The sequence below is a fragment of the Capra hircus genome (genome assembly GCF_001704415.2).
Source record: "Capra hircus breed San Clemente chromosome X unlocalized genomic scaffold, ASM170441v1, whole genome shotgun sequence".
Classification (NCBI taxonomy): Eukaryota; Metazoa; Chordata; class Mammalia; order Artiodactyla; family Bovidae; genus Capra; species Capra hircus.
In genome coordinates this window covers 20,833,304-20,855,765 of record NW_017189517.1, presented here as the reverse complement: position 1 = coordinate 20,855,765, position 22,462 = coordinate 20,833,304, and the positions used below count along the sequence as shown (strand labels likewise).

Sequence of the window (22,462 nt, the reverse complement as noted above, 5' to 3'; positions counted from 1 at the left end):
AGCACCATTCTTTCCAATGAATATTCAGGATTGATTTCTTTTAGGATGGACTGGTTTGATTTCTTTGTAGTCCAAGGGACTCTCAAGAGTCTTTTCTAATACCACAGTTAAAAGCATAAATTATTTGGCACTCAGCTTTCTTGATAGTCCAACTCTCACATACATACATGACTACTGGAAGAACCATAGCTTTGACTAGATGGACCTCTGTTGGCAAAGTAATGTCTCTGCTTTTTAATATGCTGTCTAGGTTGGTCATAACTTCTTCCAAGGAGCAAGTGTCTTAATTTCATAGTTGCATGCACCATATGCAGTGATTTTGCAACCCTAGAATATAAAGTCTGTCACAGATTCCATTATTTTCCATTATTTGCCTGAAATGATGAGACTGGATGCCATGATCTTTGTTTTCTGAATGTTGAGTTTTAAGCCAGCTGTCTCACTCTCCTCCTTCACTTTCATCAAGAGACTCTTTAGTTTCTCTTGGCTTTCTGCCATAAGAGTGGTTTCATTTGCATATCTGAAGTTATTGATATTTCTCCCTGCAATTTTGATTCCAGCTTGTGCTTCTTCCAGCCCAGCATTTCGCATGATGGACTTTGCATATAAGTTAAATAAGCAAGGTGACAATATACAGCCTTTACGTACTCCTTTCCCAATTTGGAACCAGTCCATTATTCCATGTCCAAATGATCAAATCATGTTCATTGTTCCAAATCATGCATACCTTAAATTAAATACAGAATACAAAGTATCTCTGTACTGTGATATTCAATAGGTAGTTACTAGCACATGTAACTATTTAAATCAAAGTTAATTAAAATTATGTAAAATTAATAACAGATTTTCTTAGTTGCACTAGCCACATTTCATGGGTTTGATAGCAACTTTTAACTACCATATTGGAGCATTCAGATATAGACTATTTGTATCATCACAGGAAGTTCTGCATAGCACTGCTCTAAAAAGTTTTGATAGAGAAATGGTGAGAAATACATGTGTCTGGAATTCTAGAAAAGTCATAATCATGCAATAATAAGGCATAGCATTCCCATTTCCCGTATTAAAAAGTATAAATTCCATCCATTTGCAATGTAAACTGTTATTCCCCAAAGAACATTTATACCAGTAAGATTCTAGTCACATTTTCAGTTAATCTATGTTTTTGCAACACCGATATAAAACTAAAAATATAATAGAAATAGGTAGCAAATTTCCATGATTTCTACACAAATTTGCATTAAATCCTTTAAAAGATCTGACTTAATTGGAATTAAGAATGCAACAGTGTGGGTTGGCTTTTCGAAATTTTTGAAATTTCTTCTAGTCTAAAGCCTAATTACCCTTCTAGCATACCCTACCTCCAAAATTGCTGTGAACTTTTTGTTTTTTTATCCAAGAAAGATCCATAAGATCATATTGAAATCACAAATTTATGTGCTTTGTTTCCCCTTTTCCAAAATCTAAAATTGTGCAAAGGTCATTTACTTTTTATTAATTTGTAGCCATTACAGCAAATTGGAAGATCGTGATGTATAATGATGGACCTCTGCCATTGTGTGGTCTAATTTTTGAATTTAGGTTTTTGGTATCTTGAAATCCAAATCCAAGTGTTTGACCTTTGGAAAATTGTTTTGTGAGTTAGGAAGATTCCATCCACATGCCAGAGAGGTCCGGCCTCAGCTGCTCTCAACTTTGTAGTCTTGTGAAGAAAGTGACAAGCTTGGGTGAGACAACATTTTGTTATCCTCCTTACAGAATTAGAAATCCCCCTATAAGATAGTGTGAATTGATACCAAGAAGCATTAGATCAGTTTAATAACTGAAGGAACTAAATTAACATTTAGGTGACTATTAATTCTTAATGACATAATACGTGACTAGTATTCAAAGAATGACCTTTTACCTCAGCTTTGGGGAAGAAATACTGTTAATTGAAGGACTAGGATCACACCTAGTGCACATATATATATAGTATTGTGAGTCTATATGGCTTTCCGATGGTTTCTATTGTTTCATAATCCTACTGCAGATTCCCAAATCTATGTATTAGGTTTAGAGAACTGTTATATAATTCCAAGGGAGAAAGCCCATTTAGTGGATACAACATATTTATTTGACCTTCCTCTAGCAGGCAAATAAGGGTAGCAGAGTCTTTGCCTCATTGTGAATTCCTAGAATATTTCATGCCTGCATTTCAGAGTCCAGAATGATTTGCTGCTAACAACACTTTATTCTTCGGGGTATAACAGAGTCATTGCATCCCTAAAACTAAAGGGACCTTGCAGGTCCTGCTGTGGAACCTCCTACCTGTGTAGTAGAGGGTTATCAAAGTCCGATCATTTTAGTACACCTGTTTTAACTTTCAATTAATTACATTGTACTTGAGGCAGAGATCTTTCTTCCTCTCCCTCTTTTTATCCTCCACCACACATCTGATTGCAGAGCCCTATGAGGACTGTGCGAAAGTGGATTTTCATTCAGATATTTCAAGATGAGTTTTATATGTGTTCAGTTCAGTTCAGTTCAGTCACTCAGTCATGTCCGACACTTTGCAACCCCATGAATCGCAGCACGCCAGGCCTCCCTGTCCATCACCCACTCCCGGAGTTCACTCAAACTCACGTCCATCAAGTCGGTGATGCCATCCAGCCATCTCACCCTCTGTCGTCCCCTTTTCCTCCTGCCCCCAATCCCTCCCAGCATCAGAGTCTTTTCCAATGAGTCGACTCTTCACATGAGGTGGCCAAAAGACTGGAGTTTCAGCTTTAGCATCAGTCCTTCCAAAGAACACCCAGGGCTGATCTCCTTTAGAATGGGCTGGTTGGATCTCCTTGCAGTCCAAGGGACTCACAAGAGTCTTCTCCAACACCACAGTTCAAAAGCATCAATTCTTCGGTTCTCAGCTTTCTTCACAGTCCAACTCTCACATCCATACATGACGACTGGAAAAACCATAGCCTTGACTAGATGGACTTTTGCTGGCAAAGTAATGTCTCTGCTTTTGAATATGCTATCTAGGTTGGTCATAAATTTTCTTCCAAGGAGTAAGTGTCTTTTAATTTCATGGCTGAAGTCACCATCTGCAATGATTTTGGAGCCCCCCAAAATAAAGTCTGACACTGTTTCCACTGTTTCCCTATCTATTTGCCATGAAATTAAGGGACCGGATGCCATGATCTTCGTTTTCTGAATGTTGAGCTTTAAGCCAACTTTTTCACTCTCGTCTTTCACTTTCATCAAGAGGCTTTTTAGTTCCTCTTCACTTTCTGCCATAAGGGTGGTGTCATCTGCATATCTGAGATTCTTGATACTTCTCCCAGCAATCTTGATTCCAGCTTGTGCTTCTTCCAGCCCAGTGTTTCTCATGATGTACTCTACATATAAGTTAAATAAGCAGGGTGACAATATGCAGCCTTGACATACCCCTTTTCCTATTTGGAACCAATCTATTGTTCCATGTCTAGTTCTAACTGTTGCTTCCTGACCTGAATACAGGTTTCTCAAGAGGCAGGTCAGGTGGTCTGGTATTTCCATCTCTTTCAAAATTTTCTACAGTTTATTGTGATCCACATAGTCAAAATGTATTACAGGGGTTCAAAATATATTATAATTATCCAATGAAAATAAACTCCCACTTTCTCTAACTTACATTTGTTGCTAAAAATGCAAATACCAGTTAAAATTATCCATGAGTTAGTATATTTTCTATTTCATCAAGGGGATAATCTGTTCAATTTATACATTTGAAAACTGACCATAGTATCTAAAGATAAACATCATTGGAATATATCCTTTTTGAGGGGAAATTTTATTACTATAAAACTTTGAAAACAGAAAATAATCATTAAAATACTCTTTTACAACAAAGATTTTATTTCTAAATTATATGAAGAAGTGTTTGTTGCCATGCTAGAAGCCATAAAATCACTACCTCCTGCAAACAACGCATGTAGTCTTTAACCCATGTAAACATAATTTTAAATCAATTAAAATTATATAAAATATGCAGTTGATAAGAATAAGATATTTTGGATTTACATATAGAATTGTGATGTAAAATTTTTTAAGCTGTAGCACTACACATAATTGAGATCCATTATGCAAATGAGTGTGGATTTATGATGAAAGCTTATTTCAAGCTAAAATGTTTGAACAAGAAATGATGTTAGAGGTCTTCAATTCTCCTCACCATAATGAAAAAAGAGAGGGACAGAAAAATTAAATGACTCATCCAAAGTCATAAATACTTAAAGGTAAATTAAAATATATATATTTATTTATTTATTTTTGTCTTTACTGGGTCTTTGTTGCTGCAAGAGCTTTTCTCTAGTTGCAGTGAGCTGAGCAGGGGCTATGCTAGTTGCAATGCACGGGCTTCTCAGTGCTGCAGAGCCAGGGCTCTAGGGCAAGTGGGCTTCAGTAGTTGCAGCAGGTGGGCTTCAGTAGTTTTGGCTCCCAGGTTCTACAACACAGGCCCAGTAGTTGTGGCACACAGGCTTAGTTGCTCCACAACATGTGGGATCTTCCCAGATCAGGGAACAAACCCGTATCAGTTGCATTGGCTGGTGGAATGTTTACCACTGAGCCACCAGGGAAGCCCTTAAAGTCAGTTAATACTAGAATTCAAGTCCAATTTTTTACTCCCATGGGATTAGATTTTTTTTGCTTTCAGTGAGTATAGGAAAAACAATGCATTTGTTTGTTTTCTTTAGTTAAATAGTGACAACATTAATGATTGCAAACACATGTGGATCCCAGGAAGTAAATGCTTTACATATGGTAATTCATTTAGTCTTCACAATAAGACTATGGGTTAGATGCCGTTATTATTATATATATATATATTTAATGAGACAGAATTTTTAAAAACTTGCACAAAGTTGCACAGCTAATAAGTGGTATGGATTCAAAAACATGCAATCCATCTCCATAGCTCACGGTGAAAACTCTTAAATAAGTTTTTGTTTCTATTTTTTCTTAATTTCATTGTATCAAGGCAATTTATATTTGGATATAATATTTTGATTTTGATTTTTAAGTCAGGAAACAAATGCTTGTCTCAATTTCCATATCAAACATACTTAACAATAGCTCTACACGAATGGTCTTGCTACAGTGTGAATCCCTGAATGATTTGTTTGAAATTACTAATATTGGTCACTAAGACAGTAGCAAGAATGGAGCTTTATGGAGTCTTTTGGTTCATTCTGGTTATAGAAAACTTTTCATTTATTCTTAAAGCAAGAAGATCACACCAAAAGTATATTTTAACAATATTTCTATTCTTTTTGTAAACATGGTAGAATTAGCTATCAATGAATTATTTTTGCATACACTTAATAATGCCTAAGAAAAACTTATTTTACATTTCCTCATGAATATGGCCCATAACACAGAAATACAAATCCTGTTTTCTTCTAGGTTGTTTTAGTCTGTGAATTCAATTGCTATTTTGAAAGTAATGTTGGGTAAAATCTTGCCTTTTTAAAAATGGCATGTTTTAATAATGACATGTTAGCTTATTGACAGCTGGGAAGGAAATAATTATAAGTAAATGAAAACAAAGCAGTATTATATAGTGGATATAGCAAAATGTAAAATCCAATACATTATGCACAAAAATGCCCATGTTAGTTTACCATTTTATATATAATAAATTCTAAAATTAGAATGATTGAACTTCCTCTACACATGAAATCTATTTGTCCATTTTTTCCTTTATTTTTTAAAATAAATTTATTTAATTGGAGGTTAATTACTTTACAATACTGTATTGGTTTTCCACACATCAACCTGAATCCACCCCAGGTATACACGTGTTCCCCATCCTGAGCCCCCCTCCCTTCTCCTCCCTGTACCATCATTTTTTTCCAAATAGAATTGAAAGACAATAAATTTGGGAACATCTGACTCTAAAGAAATAAGAATTTTAGAGAAAAAAGAGACTAGAAGCAAGACTAAATATTGTACAGAGAAACTGAATGATTCCATTTTCATTTCAGGAAAGACTTTTCTCAGTTGAGTCTCTAAGCCCTGTCCAACTCTTTGTGACCCTATGGACTGCAGCACTCCAGGCCTCTCTGTCCATCAACAGCTCCCAGAGTTTACCCAAACTAGTGTCCATTGGGTTGGTGAAACCATCCAACCATCGCATCTGCTGTCATCCCTTTCTCTTCCCGACTTCAGTCTTTCCCAGCATCAGGGTCTTTTCAAATGAGTCAGTTCTTTGCATCAGGTGGCCAAAGTATTGGAGCTTCAGCTTCAGCATCAGTTCTTCCAATGAATATTCAGGACTGATTTCCTTTAGGATGGACTGGTTGGATCTCTTTGCAGTCAAAGGGACACTCAAGAGTCTTCTCCATCACCACAGTTCAAAAACATAAAATTTTTGGTGCTCAGCTTTCTTTATAGTGTACTCTCACATCCATACATGATTACTGGAAAAAAATCATAGCTTTGACTAGACAGACCTTTGTCAGAAAGTAATGTTTCTGCTTTTTAATATACTGTCTAGATTGGTCATAACTTTCCTTCCAAGGAGTAAACATCTTTTAATTTTAAAGCTGCAGTCATCATCTGCAGTGATTTTGGAGCCCCCAAAAATAAAGTCTGCCATTCTTTCCACTGTTTCCCCATCTATTTGCCATGAAGTGATGGGATCAGATGTTATGACCTTAGTTTTCTGAATGTTGAGCTTTAAGCCAACTTTTTCACTCTCCTCTTTCACTTTCATCATCAGGCTCTTTAGTTCTTCACCTTCTGCCTTGAGGGTGGTGTCATCTGTATATCTGAGGTTATTGATATTTCTCCTGGCAATCTGGATTCCAGCTTGTGCTTCTTCCAGCCTAGCATTTCTCATGATGTACTCTGCATGTAAGTTAAATAAGCAGAGTGACAATATACAGCCTTGACATACTCCTTTCCCTATTTGGAACCAGTTTGTTGTTACATGTCTTGTTCTAACTGTAGCTTCCTGGCCTGCATACAGATTTCTCAAGAGGAAGGTTAGATGGTTTTGTATTCCCATCTCTTTCAGAATTTTCCAGTTTGTGATAATCCACACAGTTAAAGGCTTTGGCAGAGTCAATAAAGAAGAAATAGATTTTTTTTTTTTTCTGGAACTCCTTTTTTTTTTTTCATGATCCAACAGATGTTGGCAATTTGATTTCTGGTTCTTCTGCCTTTTCTAAATCCAGCTTGAAAACTGGAATCTTACCTTTCACATATCGTTGAAGCCTGGCTTGGAAAATTTTGAGCATTACTTTACTAGCGTGTGAGATGAGTGCAATTTTTTTGTAGTTAAGCATTCCTTGGCATTGCTTTTCTTTGGGATTGTAGAAGGAAATTGCAACCCACTCCAGTACTCTTTCCTGGAAAATCCCATGGATGAAGGAGCCTGGTAGGCTGCAGTCTGTGGGGTCGCTAAGAGTTGGACATGATTGACTTTCCTTTCCTTTTCTTTGGGATTACAATGGAAACTGATCTTTTCCAGTCCTGTGGCCACTGCTGAGTTTTCCAAATTTACTGGCATAGTGAGTGCAGCACCTTCACAGCATCATCTTTTAGAATTTGAAGTAGATCAGTTGGAATTCCATCACCTCCACTAGCTTTGTTCGTAGTGATGCTACCTAAGGCCCACTTGACCTCACATTCCAGGATGTCTAGCTCTAGGTGAGTGATCACACCATCATGATTATCTTGGTGGTGAAGGTATTTTTTGTATAGTTATACTGTGTATTCTTGCTACCTCTTCTTAATATTTTCTGCCCCTGTTAAGTCCATCCCATTTCTGTCCTTCATTGAGCCTGTCTTCGCATCGTATCTCTAATTTTTCTGAAGAGATATCTAGTCTTTCCTATTCAGTTGTTTTCCTCTATTTCTTTGTGTTGATCACTGAGGAAGGCTTTCTTATCTTTCCTTGCTATTCTTTGGAACTCTGCATTCAAAGAAGTATATTTTTCCTTTTCTCCTTTGTTTTTCACTTCCCTTCTTTTCACAGATATTTGTAAGGCATCCTCAGACAGCCATTTTGCTTTTTGCATTTCTTTTCCTTGGGGATAATCTTGATACCTGTCTCCTGTACAATGTCACAAACCTCTGTCCATAGTTCATCAGGCACTCTGTCTATCAGATCTAGTCCCTTAAATCTATTTCTCACTTCCACTGTATAATCGTAAGGGATTTGATTTGGGTCATACCTGAATGGTCTAGTGGTTTTCCCTGCTTTCTTCAGTTTAAGTCTAAATTTGGCAATAAGGACTTCATGATCTGAGCCAGTCAGCTCCCTGTCTTGATTTTGCTGATGCTATAGAGCTTCTCCATCTTTGGCCACAAAGAATATAATCAATCCTATTTTGGTGTTGACCTTCTGATGATGCCCATGTGTAGAGTATTCTCTTGTTTTGTTGGAAGAGGGTATTTGCTATGACCAGTGCGTTCTCTTAGCAAAACTCTAGTAGCCTTTGCCCTGCTTCATTCTGTATTCCAAGGTCAAATTTGCCTGTTCCTCCAGGTGTTTCTTGACTTCCTTGTTTTGCATTCCAGTCCCCTATAATGAAAAGGACATCTTTCTTGGGTATTAGTTCTAGAAGGTCTTGTACATCTTCATAGAACCATTCAACTTCAGCTTCTTCAGCATTACTGGTCAGGGAATAGTTTGAGTTACCATGATATTGAATGGTTTGCCTTGGAGATGAATGGAGATCATTCTGTCGTTTTTGAGATTGCATCCAAGTACTGCATTTCAGACTCTTTTTTTTTTTTTTTTTTTACTATGATGGCTACTCCATTTCGTCTAAGGGATTCTTGCTTACAATAGTAGGTAGATATAATGGTCATTTGATTTAAATTCACCCATTCCAGTCCATTTTATTTCTCACTAGTGGTTTAAATCAACTTCTCTCAGTTTTTAAACCAAATCACTTTCTTCATGTTTAAAAATTTTGTCTTTTATTTATTAAATTATGTTTCTTTATTATAATGTATATATGTACATAAAAATTAAAAGTCAGCAACATCTGTTAAGACTGTATCCAGCACTGTGGAGAACTTGGAGGTCAAGGATTAAATCGGCACAATAATAGAAAATATAAGAAATATAAGAAAACATAATAGTCAATACAAGCTTGCATTGCATAATTCTCTACTGAAGTTAAGTGAAGTGAAAGTAACTCAGTCATGTCAGACCTTTGCGACCCCATGGACTCTATAGTCCATGGAATTTTCCAAGCCAGAAAACTGGAGTGAGTAGCCTTTCCCTTCTCCAAGGGATCTTACCAACCCAGAGATCGAATCCAGGTCTCCCACATTGCAGGCAGATTCTTTACCAGCTGAGCCACCAGGGAAGCCCAATTCTATATTATACTATTTATAGTATGCATGAATTTCTGGTCTTTTAAAGCAAGACAAACTTAAATAGAGGTCTATGTGGGATATTTGCACTATACCCTTCAGTTTCCTGTCTGGAGGTTTTGAAGAATTAATTATTTTTATCATGCATTATATTCTTCATATCTCTATAGGACTATGATGGTGGTAAATCAGGAGAAAATAGTCAGTACCTCACACTACTATTGACTCTAAACAATATCCTAAAAACTATCAAAATGGGTAGTTGCATTGGTATACTACCTCTTCATAATTTTAGTGTATCAGATACAGTACATTTATTTATATAGTATTTCTCATAGGTGTTAGGGGGATCATATAATATTTTATGAAAATAATTGTCAGATAATTTTTATTTATAACTGTAAAACTGTACATTTTTTTCTCTCAGAGGATCTCAAGCATTTTGATTTTTAATTTAAACTGAGAGGAAATTTTACTGTTTCTGTTTGAATTAACAAGTTACCAATCTCTTAAAAATATTCACTATCTACTAGTTTCAAGATTTAATGTCATAAAACAGCATTCGTTACTAAATAATTCAATAATAAATTATACTGCATCATCTCAGTTTATCATTTTTTTGTCCTATGCCTATGAATTGGATACCCCAGCATAATTGCCACTTTCCTGGATGCATGCATAGCTCAAGACTATTTTCCTCTTGCTCTAAATTAGCACTGTCCAATAGAACTTTTTGTCATGGTAGAAATGTTCTATAACCAGCAGTGTCCAATAGTAGCCACATTTGCTTATTTGCCCTAGACACTTAAAATGTGCCTAGTAAAACTGAACAATTGAATTTTTAATTTGATTTTTATAGATACATATGGCCAGGGTGACTATACTAAACTGCATATTTCCAGGTGCTTAGGAAGAAAAGTTATGACCAACCTAGATAGCATATTCAAAAACAGAGACATTGCTTTGCTGACTAAGGTCCATCTAGTCAAGGCTATGGTTTTTCCAGTAGTCATGTATGGATGTGAGAGTTGGACTGTGAAGAAGGCTGAGCGCCGAAGAATTGATGCTTTTGAACTGTGGTGTTGGAAAAGACTCTTGAGAGTCCCTTGGACTGCAAGGAGATCCAACCAGTCCATTCTGAAGGAGATCAACCCTGGCATTTCTTTGGAAGGAATGATGCTAACGCTGAAACTCCAGTACTTTGGCCACCTCATGTGAAGAGTTGACTCATTGGAAAAGACTTTGATGCTGGGAGGGATTGGGGGCAGGAGGAGAAGGGGATGACAAGAAATGAGATGGCTGGATGGCATCACTGACTCGATGGACATGAATCTGAGTGAACTCCAGGAGTTGGTGATGGACAGGGAGGCCTGGAGTGCTGCAATTCATGGGGTCTCAAAGAGTCGGACACGACTGAGCGACTGAACTGAACTGAACTGATGGTCTAAATATGACTATACAGTGGAAAATATACTTCTTTGACTTTTGAGATTCTAATCATCTTTTCTTCTCTAAAGTTTTATTCTTGTGCCATCTATGAGATCAAATCCTGATAGAAAGCAATTTTGTCTTGAATATTACTGGCCTTCATTTTCCAGGGTTGTCAGTTTATAAGAAGAATTAATGCAGCATGTGATCACAATTTCCTAGAGTGAGTGTCTGTTTACAAGTCGCAAATATTTCTCGTCATGATAGCTCATTCCATCATCTCCATTAAGGTATTGAATACCTTTGCAAAGGATAAATAATTTTCAATACTTCAAATATTTCTTAGAATATTTCTTATTAAGTAAATGTGAGAACACTGTTATACATTATCATCTGTTCAGAAATTGTGAGCTATCTAAAATAATAGAATGACCATTTTTCACCTATTTCATACTCTATTTCAGTTGAAATCATCACAATGTAAGTTGTAATTCTAAAACCCAAACTTTTTGTTGTTGTTGTTGTTTTTAGGGGGGCGTAAAATATAGGTCTTCCCATGTAGCTCAGTCGGTAAAGAATTTGCTTGCAGTGCAGGAGACCCGGGTTCGATTCCTGGGTTGGGAAGATCCCCTGGAGAAGGAAATGGCAACCCACTCCAGTATCCTTACCTGGGAAATCTCATGGACAGAGGAACCTGGTGGACTGCAGTCCATGGGGTCACAGAGTTGGGCACGATTGAGCGACTAACACACAAAGTAATACAAATAATTTGAACCTCAGGTGATACCTAACATGAAGAATTATGTCTTTATGTACATTCTTTGGCAAACTTTTCCAAAATCAATGTGAAATGTATTTTCCAGAAGATTAAGTTTTTCTTTTTTTGCAAACCTTCATAAATAAGCAAAGTTATTTGTGTTCTTCATAAGCAGGGAAAGAGCTAAACTAAAAAAAAAATGGTTATAGAAACAATTCTTTTATGAAAATGGGGTTGACCCTACAATATAAGTTTCTTGTACAAATTAAGAACTGGCAGGAAGTAGTGTTTAATTCATAAATGCTAATTCTATTTTTAAAGCCAGAATTCTGTATGATTATTGTTCTGCCCCAAATTAAATGCATCAAAGTGTGCCTTGTGTATGTCTCATTTAGGGGTTCAAATATTTTTCTACCCATTGATTCATTGATGTTGTCATTTTAAACTTGTCATCCAATTTGTTTGAGTTTTAAAGTGAAACAAAATGAAAATCTCAGTATGAATATTAAAATATGTATAAGGGAATAAGAATTAAAAAGAGAAGGGAATTTGGCTGAACTTTTAGACTGAGGTACTTGTTATTAAGTAGTTGATTAACCAAATAGCAAGACTGACTTTTTAAAAGTTGCTGTGTCATTTTTGCTTAGTGGTCTATGAAGTGTAGCCACTGATTGAGGATTTATGTCACCCCGAAATCATCTTACCAGGAAAAGCTTCTTTTCCTATCTGGGTGAATGAATGCAGCTATTAAGGATGAAAGTCATCTTTTTGTTCCTTGGAACAATAGGTTGATAGTTACCATTCATTTTCCTATAACTGATATCTTACCTTGATTCATTTTTCAGACTATCAACTGGAATCTTGTTTCTAAAACCATTCCTAAGATTCTGGTGGTATACCTCATCTGGTTTTAACTGTTGAAGTTATTGCATCATGATTTTGATAAATTAGAAGCTAACACAAATAGAAAATATACCAAATCATCACTTTTTTTTCTGATTACACCTATACTGATTTATTATTAGTTTCTGATGATAGGAATTAATAAAAGCATTCACTTAGCCTTATATATCTAAAAATCAAAATAGATTCTTCAATAAATTCTCAGTGAAGTCAGAAATTTACCCCATTTATTTACCATCTTTAAACATGACCATTTAGAGGATCTCTAGAGTATGAAATTGCCACCTATTCAATATAAATATTTAATACATAAATAAATCATATTCATAAAAATAATATGGTTGGTATAAAGATTAAAAGAAATAACTGATTTGAAACTACTTAGAGAAATTAAAATACTACACCAAATGGAGATCATCCTTTTATCCTCAGTGAATCTAGGAATTATTTGTTATGATAACATGTTACTTACAGACCAAACATATTAAAGTAATTGCTAGGTACTGAAGTAATCATGGTTAAATTCACTTCAAGGTGATAAATCAAATCCCTTATGATTATACAGTGGAAGTGACAAATAGATTCAAGAGATTAGATCTGTTAGACAGAGTGCCTGAAGAACTATGGACAGAGGTTAATGACATTGTACAGGAGACAGGGATCAAGACCATCCCAAAGGAAAAGAAATGCAAAAGGCAAAATGTTTGTCTAATGAGGCATTACAAATAGCTGAGAAAAGAAGAGAAGGAAAAGGCAAAGGAGAAAAGGAAAGATATACCCACTTGAATGCAGAGTTCTAAAGAATAGCACAGAGATAAGAAAGCCTTTCTCAGTGATCAATGCAAAGAAAGAGCGGAAAACAATAGAATGGGAAAGACTAGAGATCTCTTGAAAAAAATTAGAGATAGCAAGGGAACTTTTCATGCAAAGATGGGCTCAATAAAGGACAGAAATGGAATGGACCTAACAGAAGCAGAAGATATTAAGAAGAGGTGGCAAGAATACACAGAAGAACTGTACAAAAAAGATCTTCATGACCCAGATAACCACGATGGTGTGATCCCTCACCTAGAGCCAGACATCTTGGAATGTGAAGTCAAATAGGCCTTAGGAAGCATCATTATGAACAAAGCTAGTGGAGGTGATGGAATTCCAGTTGAGCTATTTCAAGACCTAAAAGATGATGCTGTGAAAGTGCTGCACTCAATATGCCAGTAAATTTGGAAAACTCAGCAGTGGCTACAGGACTGGATAATATCTGTTTTCATTCCAATCCCAAAGAAAGGTAATGCCAAAGAATGCTCAAACTACCACACAATTGCACTCATCTCGCACACTAGCAAAGTAATGCTCAAAATTCTCCAAGCCAGACTTCAACAGTATGTGAACAAAGAAGTCCCAGATGTTCAAGCTGGTTTTAGAAAAGGCAGAGGAACCAGAGATTAAATTTCCAACATCCTTTTGGATCACTGAAAAAGCAAGAGAATTCCGGAAAAACATCTACTTCTGCTTTATTGACTACACCAAAGCTTTTGACTGTTGTGTATCACCAGACCACTTGACCTGCCTCCTGAGAAGTTTGTATGCAGGTCAAGAAGCAACAGTTAGATCTAGACATGAAAAAAACAGATACATTCCAAATAGGGAAAGGAGTATGCAAGGCTGTATATTGTTACTCTGCTTATTTAACTTATATGCAGAGCACATAATGTGAAACGCCAAGCTGGATGAAGCACTAGCTGGAATCAAGATTGCTGTGAGAAATGTCAACAACCTCAGATATGCAGATGACACCACCCTTATGGCAGAAAGTGAAGAAAAACTAAAAAGCCTCTTGATGAAAGTGAAAGAGGATAGTAAAAAGGTTGACTTAAAACTCAACATTCAGAAAACTAAGATTATGGCATCTGGTCCCATCACACTGTGGCTAATAGATGGGGAAACAGTGGAAACAGTGAGAGAGTTTATGTTTTGGGGCTCCAAAATCACTGCAGATGGTGACTGCAGACATGAAATTAAAAGACGCTTGCTCCTTGGAAGAAAAGCTATGACCAACCTAGACAGCATATTAAAAAGCAGAGACATTACTTTACCAACAAAGGTCCATCTAGTCAAAGCTATGGTTTTTCCAGTAGTCATGTATGGATGTGAGAGTTGGACTATAAAAAAAGCTGAGCGCAGAAGAATTGATGCTTTTGAACTGTGGTGTTGGTGAAGACTCTTGTGAGTCCCTTGGACTGCAAGGCAATCCAACCAGTCAATCCTAAAGGAAATCAGTCCTGAATATTCATTGGAAGGATTGATACTGAAGCTGAAACTCCAGTATTTGGCCACCTGATGCAAAGGACTGTCTCATTGGAAAAGACCCTGATTCCAGGAAAGACTAAAGGCAGGAGGAGAAGGGGACAACAAAAAATGAGATGGTTGGATGGCATCAGTGACTCGATGGACATGAGTTTGAGCAAGCTTCAGGCTTTACTGATGGGACAGGGATGCCTGGCGTGCTGCAGTCCATTGGATCACAAAGAGTCGGACATGACTGAGAGACTGAACTGAACTGAACTGAACAAGGTGACAAAAGGATATATGATGATGAGCAACAATTATATTTTTGCCAAATGAAATAGGTCTCTTGCTTGATTAATCTGCAACGTCATTTTTCAAATGCTCCCTAAATCATGTTTAAAAATCCAGAAAAATTAATATAAAAGAGCAACCTTCACAAATTGTCTTATAAGTGATTTTTGAGCACCGATTATTAACAGATTTGAAGCCCTGTTAGAGAACACTGCACTAACTGTTGTGGAGTATTAGTGTTAATCTTTCAGTTATTTCTGACTCTTTGTGACCCCATAGACTGAAAAGAACGTAAACATGTTGTATATTTATTTATTTAAAAAAAGTTTTAGCAGCATCACATGTATGTGGGGATCTTAGTTTCCTCACCATGGGTCAAACCCATGTGCCCTGCAGTGGAAGCATGTAATCTTAACCACTGTACTGCCAAGCACATCCCTGATAAAACATAAACTTTTTTTTAGAAGAAAGAAACACTGATGGAATCCTTCTTGGACATTAGACCCATACAAATGTACCATAAATGAGTCCTTTGTGGAGTAAAATTTAATAAAAATATCAGTTTTATAGAATTAAATTACCTTACTAAATCTTTCATTTTGACATTTCAAGTTTCAGAGTACATAGGAAATAGTCACGTAAAATAGGACACCCAGTGCACTTACCCCACTCTACTTGTAGTCAATCCCTTTGAAAGTATTTGAGTTTATCAGTTGCTCCCATTTGTCTTTCTCCAGATGTGGTTACTCCTCTTGAAATGTCCTACATGGCTTCCTGTCAACCTGAAGAACTACATTATTGTTTTCCCAGTCTGTGAAAGAAGCTTTGTGTATGAGAACAAGAATGTGGAAGCAACTATATAATATATTATGGTTGTTCAATTTTCTATTTTTGATGTCATGAGACATTATAGTAATTACAGTGATGAGAGCCAAGTGGAGTTAGGATCATGTGCAACATACATATTTCTTATTTTCATATAATACTTAAATTTGTACTATTTTTTAACAATTTGTTGTTGTAGCATGTAAGACACTCATTCATATAGAATTACTTCAAATGTGTGTGTGTATGTGTGTGTGTTAGTCGCTCAGTCGTTTCTGACTCTTTGTGACCCTATGGACAATAGCCAGGATCCTCTGTCCATGGAATTCTCGAGTCAAGAATACTGGAGTGGTTAGCCATTTCCTTTTCCAGGGAATCTTCCAGACCCAGGGATCGAACCCTGGTCTCCTGCATTGCAGGCAGATTCTTTACTGTCTGAACTACCAGGAAAGCTCCAGCACCACATTGAAGGAAAATGTAATAAGCATGTCAGGGAAATCATGCAGTGGAATTCTTCTGACAAACTATTTGAATACTACTTTTATGGCTTGAAGTCTCTAGAACTGCATATAGTAAAGACTTAGTTCCCCTATCTATTTACTTTTTTTTTTTTAATCCAAATGCTCAGAGACTATAAAATAAACTTTCATTTTTGCTTTCCATATTTTAAAATTTCAGAGTTGCTTATTTGTTTTTACTTTTGCTTTCTCTGATTGTCATGATTCTGTCCAACTTTGACTGTTGCCTACCTAATCACTATATATTGCCCGTAGAAACAGTATTTAAATAATGTTGGCACTACTGAAACTTGTAGAACATTTTAATTCTCTGTAACTGCTTTCATTGTACCCCCCTTATCAGTTTGCAAACTAACAGTAGACTATAATAGCAGGATGTGGATGTGGGAGCATGGTAAAGAAATTTAATGTTATCTTATAGTTGTTCATGGAAGAGGGAAAATTAGAGCCAACTAGAGGTTATGTGTAGGCTCCCCTAGTGGCTCAGCAGTAAAGAATCCTCCTGCCAGTGCAGGAGGCTCAGGTTCAATCCTGGGGTCGGGAAGATCCCCGGGAGATGGAAATGGCAACCCACTCCAGCATCCTAGACTGGAAAATCCCACGGACAGAGGAGCCTGGTGGGCTACAGTCTATGGACCCCCAATGAATCCAACACTAGCAACTAAACAACACCACCAACAAAGGTATGTGCATAGCAATCTTTACCCTGAATATCTGAGTTAAATTCATCATGCTTCCATAAAGTTAAACAATGCTCTATCCATATTTATTAGCTACATTTCTGTACTGGTCATTAAAAAAATTAAACTCAGCATTTTAAAAGAAACTTCAAAAAAATTTACATATAAATTTATTTATTTTAATTGGAGGTTAATTACTTTACAATATTGTATTGGTTTTGCCATACATCAACATGAATCTGCCACAGGTATACACGTGTTCCCCATCCTGAACCCCCCTCCCGCCTCCCTCCCTGTACCATCCCTCTGGGTCGTCTCAAACATAACAATACATTTTCAAGTGGTAAATGCAAGGGTTTGAATCAAATTCTGGAGATTGAGGTAATTTTCATGCATATTTATATCATGCACATTTACATCCTGATAGAGGCAGAGTAAACTTTGTTATGCACTCAAAAATGGTCTAGAATATTTGTATTATCAAGTATCTTCTGTAAGGGCAGAGGATTCTGCTTGTTTTGCTCACTGATTTATTCTCAGTGCCTACAACAGTGCCTGATATATACAAACTCCTTAAAAATATCTGTTGAACATGTGACTACACCTTCATGAAAGTAATTACTAACTGGACAGTAACTATGCCTTCTAGGTTTTCAATATATATTTTCGGCTAAATTTTAGAAATTGAAGTATCTTTTTTTCCAATTTATTTCTCTGTTTTTCAAAACCTCTGAGAGAATTTCAAGTGATGAAACACATTTTAAAATGTTTTATTTGATGCTATTATTAAAAATAGAATAGAACATATTTCGAATGGATTGCAATAACAGGACTGCTTAGAATTAGGTCACTTTTTTAATCCTCTTTCTTGTGTAGAGATTGCAACATGCATGCAATGCTTAAAAAAAAAGATCTGTAGTATTCTCCTGCCAGTTGTTATACCTAAGGGTAAGATAAGAATAGAGTGGTAGTTTTAATTCTTATTGTAACTGCTCTATTTGTATTTTTGCTTATGTTTGCATGGTATTTATAAAATCACACACAGACACTCAATTTTTTTAGATGTCCTAGCTTCACAGTAGGACACATGTATATGTATGCATATTGACTCATAGTAAGCAAAAATGGGGTGTTTCTATTCTCTCACATTCATAGAGGAGTGTAAGGCCAATAATTCACAAGAGAATGAGTTGAAAAGGTTTCCATATTATGTAATCCCAGTGCTCATCATTGAGCAAATTATTCTAAAAATACCACAGGCAATAGTCTTTTTGCGTTGTTTACTAGGATGGAAAATGTCTTCAGTGTTAGCATTACTCACTATGATACTTAATTTTAAAAAAAATGACACTAGCTCTTTAACATAGGAAAGTGGTTGGACCCATGATATATAATATTTAAATTCTGTGATAAAAATTTATAAAATGAGATGCTTCAGATCTATTTACCTCATTACTTGGTTCTGTTCATGACCCAAACTATCTCAATGATTACAACAAATGCATGTATTCTGTTACTGATTGCAAATGGGAAGGTTTCTTTTCCCCACTTTTGTCCTCAGGCCTGTCAATATGCATATTTTCTAAAATCATTTAATGTAATACATTGTCTGGCATAATCAGATGATAATATCCATAGCAAGTTATTTATGTCATTTCATGATGTTTTTAGAACAATAATTAAAAGGTTTTGTAAATTTTAAATTGGTTATCAACTACCAATGAAAACTGAGAATTCCTTAATTAGATACCTTTGTGCATTAATAGTTTTCTCTAACTATTTTTTTATTTTTTTTTAAATTTCTAACAGATTTTTTAAATGACCATCTGTCATCTGATTCTTTAAAACTTTGGAATGAATTAATACCTATATTAATCCATACTTAATTATAAAAATATAATGTCCTACAGGGTTTAGAGCAGTGTAATACAAATTTCTTTTTGTGTTTATAGAACATATCATTGATACATACAAATAACATCCAGAAGCATATTATGATGTATCATGATACTAGATATTAAAACATATTTAATATACCCAATTGAGACTATATCCAATAAAATTGAGAATAGGAATTGAGAATTAATACAGGAAATTGAAGAGAAATTTGCAAATTACAAAGAAATAAAAATTCTTGTTTGAACATTTTCAGAACTAAACTGAAATAAAATGGCAAGTTTTAGGAAATGAAATTAATAAACAAGGAGAGGCAAAGCAGCCAGAGAGATATTGTTTTTGGACTCTCTTTTAACTTGACAAAATCTTTTAAAATGCCCTTCTTATTTCTAAACCCTAGTCAAGCTGTTTATTTTAGTTGGGTAATTTTTATGTTGCAGAGTCAGACACAACTTAGTGACTGAAAAACAACAACAGTTATGTCAGTTTGTAGATGTGAAAACCCATTTTTACATCGACTACTTCATGCAAACTATAAACAAATTCTGTGAGTTGGTATGTCTTGTATTCCACTTCTCTCACTGAATGTTCAGATGCTAACAAATCATAAATATACAAATTTAAACTGGTGATATAGCTTTTGTTTCAGTATCTCCAACTATATGGAATTCAATCTTTCCTGAAAATCATTCTTTTTCTGGAATTAATAGACAGCTCTTCATGTTGATCTGAAAGTTGCCTCCTTGTAATTTTATACCAGATCTTGTTCCTCTCATTCAAAGACAACTTTAATCCCTTTTTCACATAATTGTTCTTCCCATGTTTACACATTTGCCATATTAAACCCTCTCTCTCTGAAAAGACATTTCTTCTTTAATCCAAACTTCCTAATCTAGATCTATATTTACATTTTGATGCCCAGAGCTGAACACGTGGAATATTGCATAAAACATTGATTTCACATGTAAGAACTGCATTTGAAAGCCACATTGTAACAAAGAGTAAATGAGGATATTTTTGTTGTTAGTGACAAATATCCCTTTATTTTTCCTTAACTATTGAATGAAATGTTTTATTTTTATTACTTTTGACTATCTTTTTTTTAAAAATGTTTTTTGTTTTGCTTTGAATTCAGCTTTATCTGATTTTATTTATTTTTTATATAAATTTATTTATTTTAATTGGAGGTTAATTACTTTACAATATTGTATTGGTTTTGCCATACATCAACATGAATCCACCACAGGTATACACATGTTCCCCATCCTGAACCCCGCTCCCTCTTCCCTCCCTATACCATCAATTATGCACTCATTAAAAAGAATACATTTGAATCAGTTCTAATGAGGTAGATGAAACTGGAGCTTAAAATGGTTTATTTTTATTTGAAGGACAATTGTTTTACAACACTGCATTACTTTTATTTTATTTTTAATTTTTTAAAATTTATTTAAATTATTTTTAATATAAATTAATTTAATTGGAGGTTAATTACTTTACAATATTGTATTGATTTTACCATACATCAACATGAATCTGCCACTGGTATAAACGTATTCCCCATCCTGAACCCCCCTCCCTCCTCCCTCCCTGTACCACCCCTCTGGGTCCTCTCAGTGCAAAATTGGAGGCTAATTACTTTACAATATGGTAGTGGTTTTTGCCATACTGCATTACTTTTAACTATCTTGTTATAACATTATCTTTTATATATTTTCTCAATGGTGAACACTTTTATAAATACTCTGGGTCTCATATACTCAAGGTATCTTGCTTAGTTTATCTTTCATTTTAATGTAAAAATGCATAATATTAGAGTAAAAACAAATCTGTCATTAGTTTATTTAACGGAGTCTACTGTGCTATTATTTTCAGTTAGTGATTTGAGTACTTTTTAATTTTATTGAACTATAGTTGATTTACAAAGTTGTTTTATTAATTTCTGCTGTACAGCAAAGTGATTCAATACATATACATATTCTCTTTCATATTCTTTTCCATTATGTTTTATTACAGGATATTGAATATAGTTCCCTGTGGTATACAGTAGGACCTTGTTATTTCATTTAATGATTTTAATTTAAAACTGAGCATTTAGTTAACTACATTTAGTACTTGGCTTTAATTTCTTCTTCCTCTTCCTGTTTCTTTTCTTTTCCCTTTGACAGTTCTCCGTGGGGGATACAAAAAACACCCTAGTGCAATCCTGCCTGGTATGGACTTGTTGTCCGGGACGTATATATTTGCGGTTCTGTTAGCATGCGTCGTGTTTCAGTCTGGCGCCCAGGAGAAGAACTACACCATTCGGGAAGAAATGCCAGAAAACGTCCTCATAGGCGACTTGCTGAAAGACCTCAACTTGTCGCTAATTCCAGACAAGTCTTTAACAACTCCTATGCAGTTCAAGTTGGTATACAAGACTGGAGATGTGCCACTGATTCGAATTGAAGAGGGCACAGGTGAGATCTTCACTACTGGAGCTCGCATTGATCGTGAGAAATTGTGTGCTGGCATCATAGTGGACACCCGCTGCTTTTATGAAGTGGAGGTTGCCGTTCTGCCGGATGAAATATTTAGATTGGTGAAAATACGTTTTCTGATAGAAGACATAAATGATAATGCACCATTATTCCCTGCAACAGTTATCAATATATCAATTCCAGAGAACTCCGCTATAAACTCTCGATATGCTCTCCCAGCGGCCATTGATCCAGACACAGGAATAAACGGAGTTCAAAACTACCAACTAATTAAGGTGCGTTTTAAAAATACTTTGTTAAAGATAGCTCAATTTTTTAAACCATTTATCATTTATTTATTATTATTATTTTTACTTTACAATATTGTATTGGTTTTGCCATACTTCAACATGAATCCACCACGGGTGTACAGTACACATGTTCCCCATCCTGAACCCCCCTCCCACCTCCTTCCCTGTACCACCCCTCTGGGTCATCCCAGTGCACCAGCCCCAAGCATCCTGTTTCCTGCTTTTAAAGGGAAAAAAAGGTAATCTTAGTGTACTTCATACTTTGAATAATTCATCTCCACAATTATTCAAAGTTTAAAGCATAGCAGAGAAAATTTATCAATGCAGTTTTTGCAATGGCATGGGGTTTAAGAATCATTTTAAGTATATTCATTTTCAAGCAATTGTTTGTCTATTATAGGAGTCAGACAAGGAGCTCAGCACTGCTGCTTACAAATTAATAACTTACCCAACATCTTACTTTTAATCTGTTTAGTCATTACTGTGCCTCAAACTTGGCCTAAGCAAGCAAATGTAAGCATTAAGAAAGAATCCACAAAACCTATCAGTTTTTCTAAGTGATTATTTTAGACAGAAAGCTTTATCTTGTCATTTGAAAATAAATCTACTTTAGGGGTGAATAGAACTTTTTTATTACCAGCATTTCTACACTTATATAGTAAGAACAAATATATTTCATGCTGATTTCAAGTCAAGGAAAGATCTTTAAGCATCTCTTGAATCACAAAATGATATTAAATTTTAGACACATGTT

At 35.5% G+C, this 22,462-nt stretch overlaps 1 protein-coding gene across 1 annotated transcript in view; it reads left to right on the top strand.

Moving 5' to 3' along the window:
• LOC102169849 (protocadherin-11 X-linked) overlaps positions 1-22,174 on the top strand; it is a 67,631-nt gene extending 45,457 nt beyond the window's left edge. The window contains exons 2-3 of the mRNA XM_018044071.1: positions 21,107-21,693; positions 22,109-22,174. Of these exons, the coding sequence (XP_017899560.1) occupies positions 21,154-21,693; positions 22,109-22,174 (606 nt within the window). The 5' untranslated portion in view covers positions 21,107-21,153. The remainder of the gene's footprint in view (positions 1-21,106; positions 21,694-22,108) is intronic.
• The last annotated feature ends 288 nt before the right edge of the window (positions 22,175-22,462 follow it).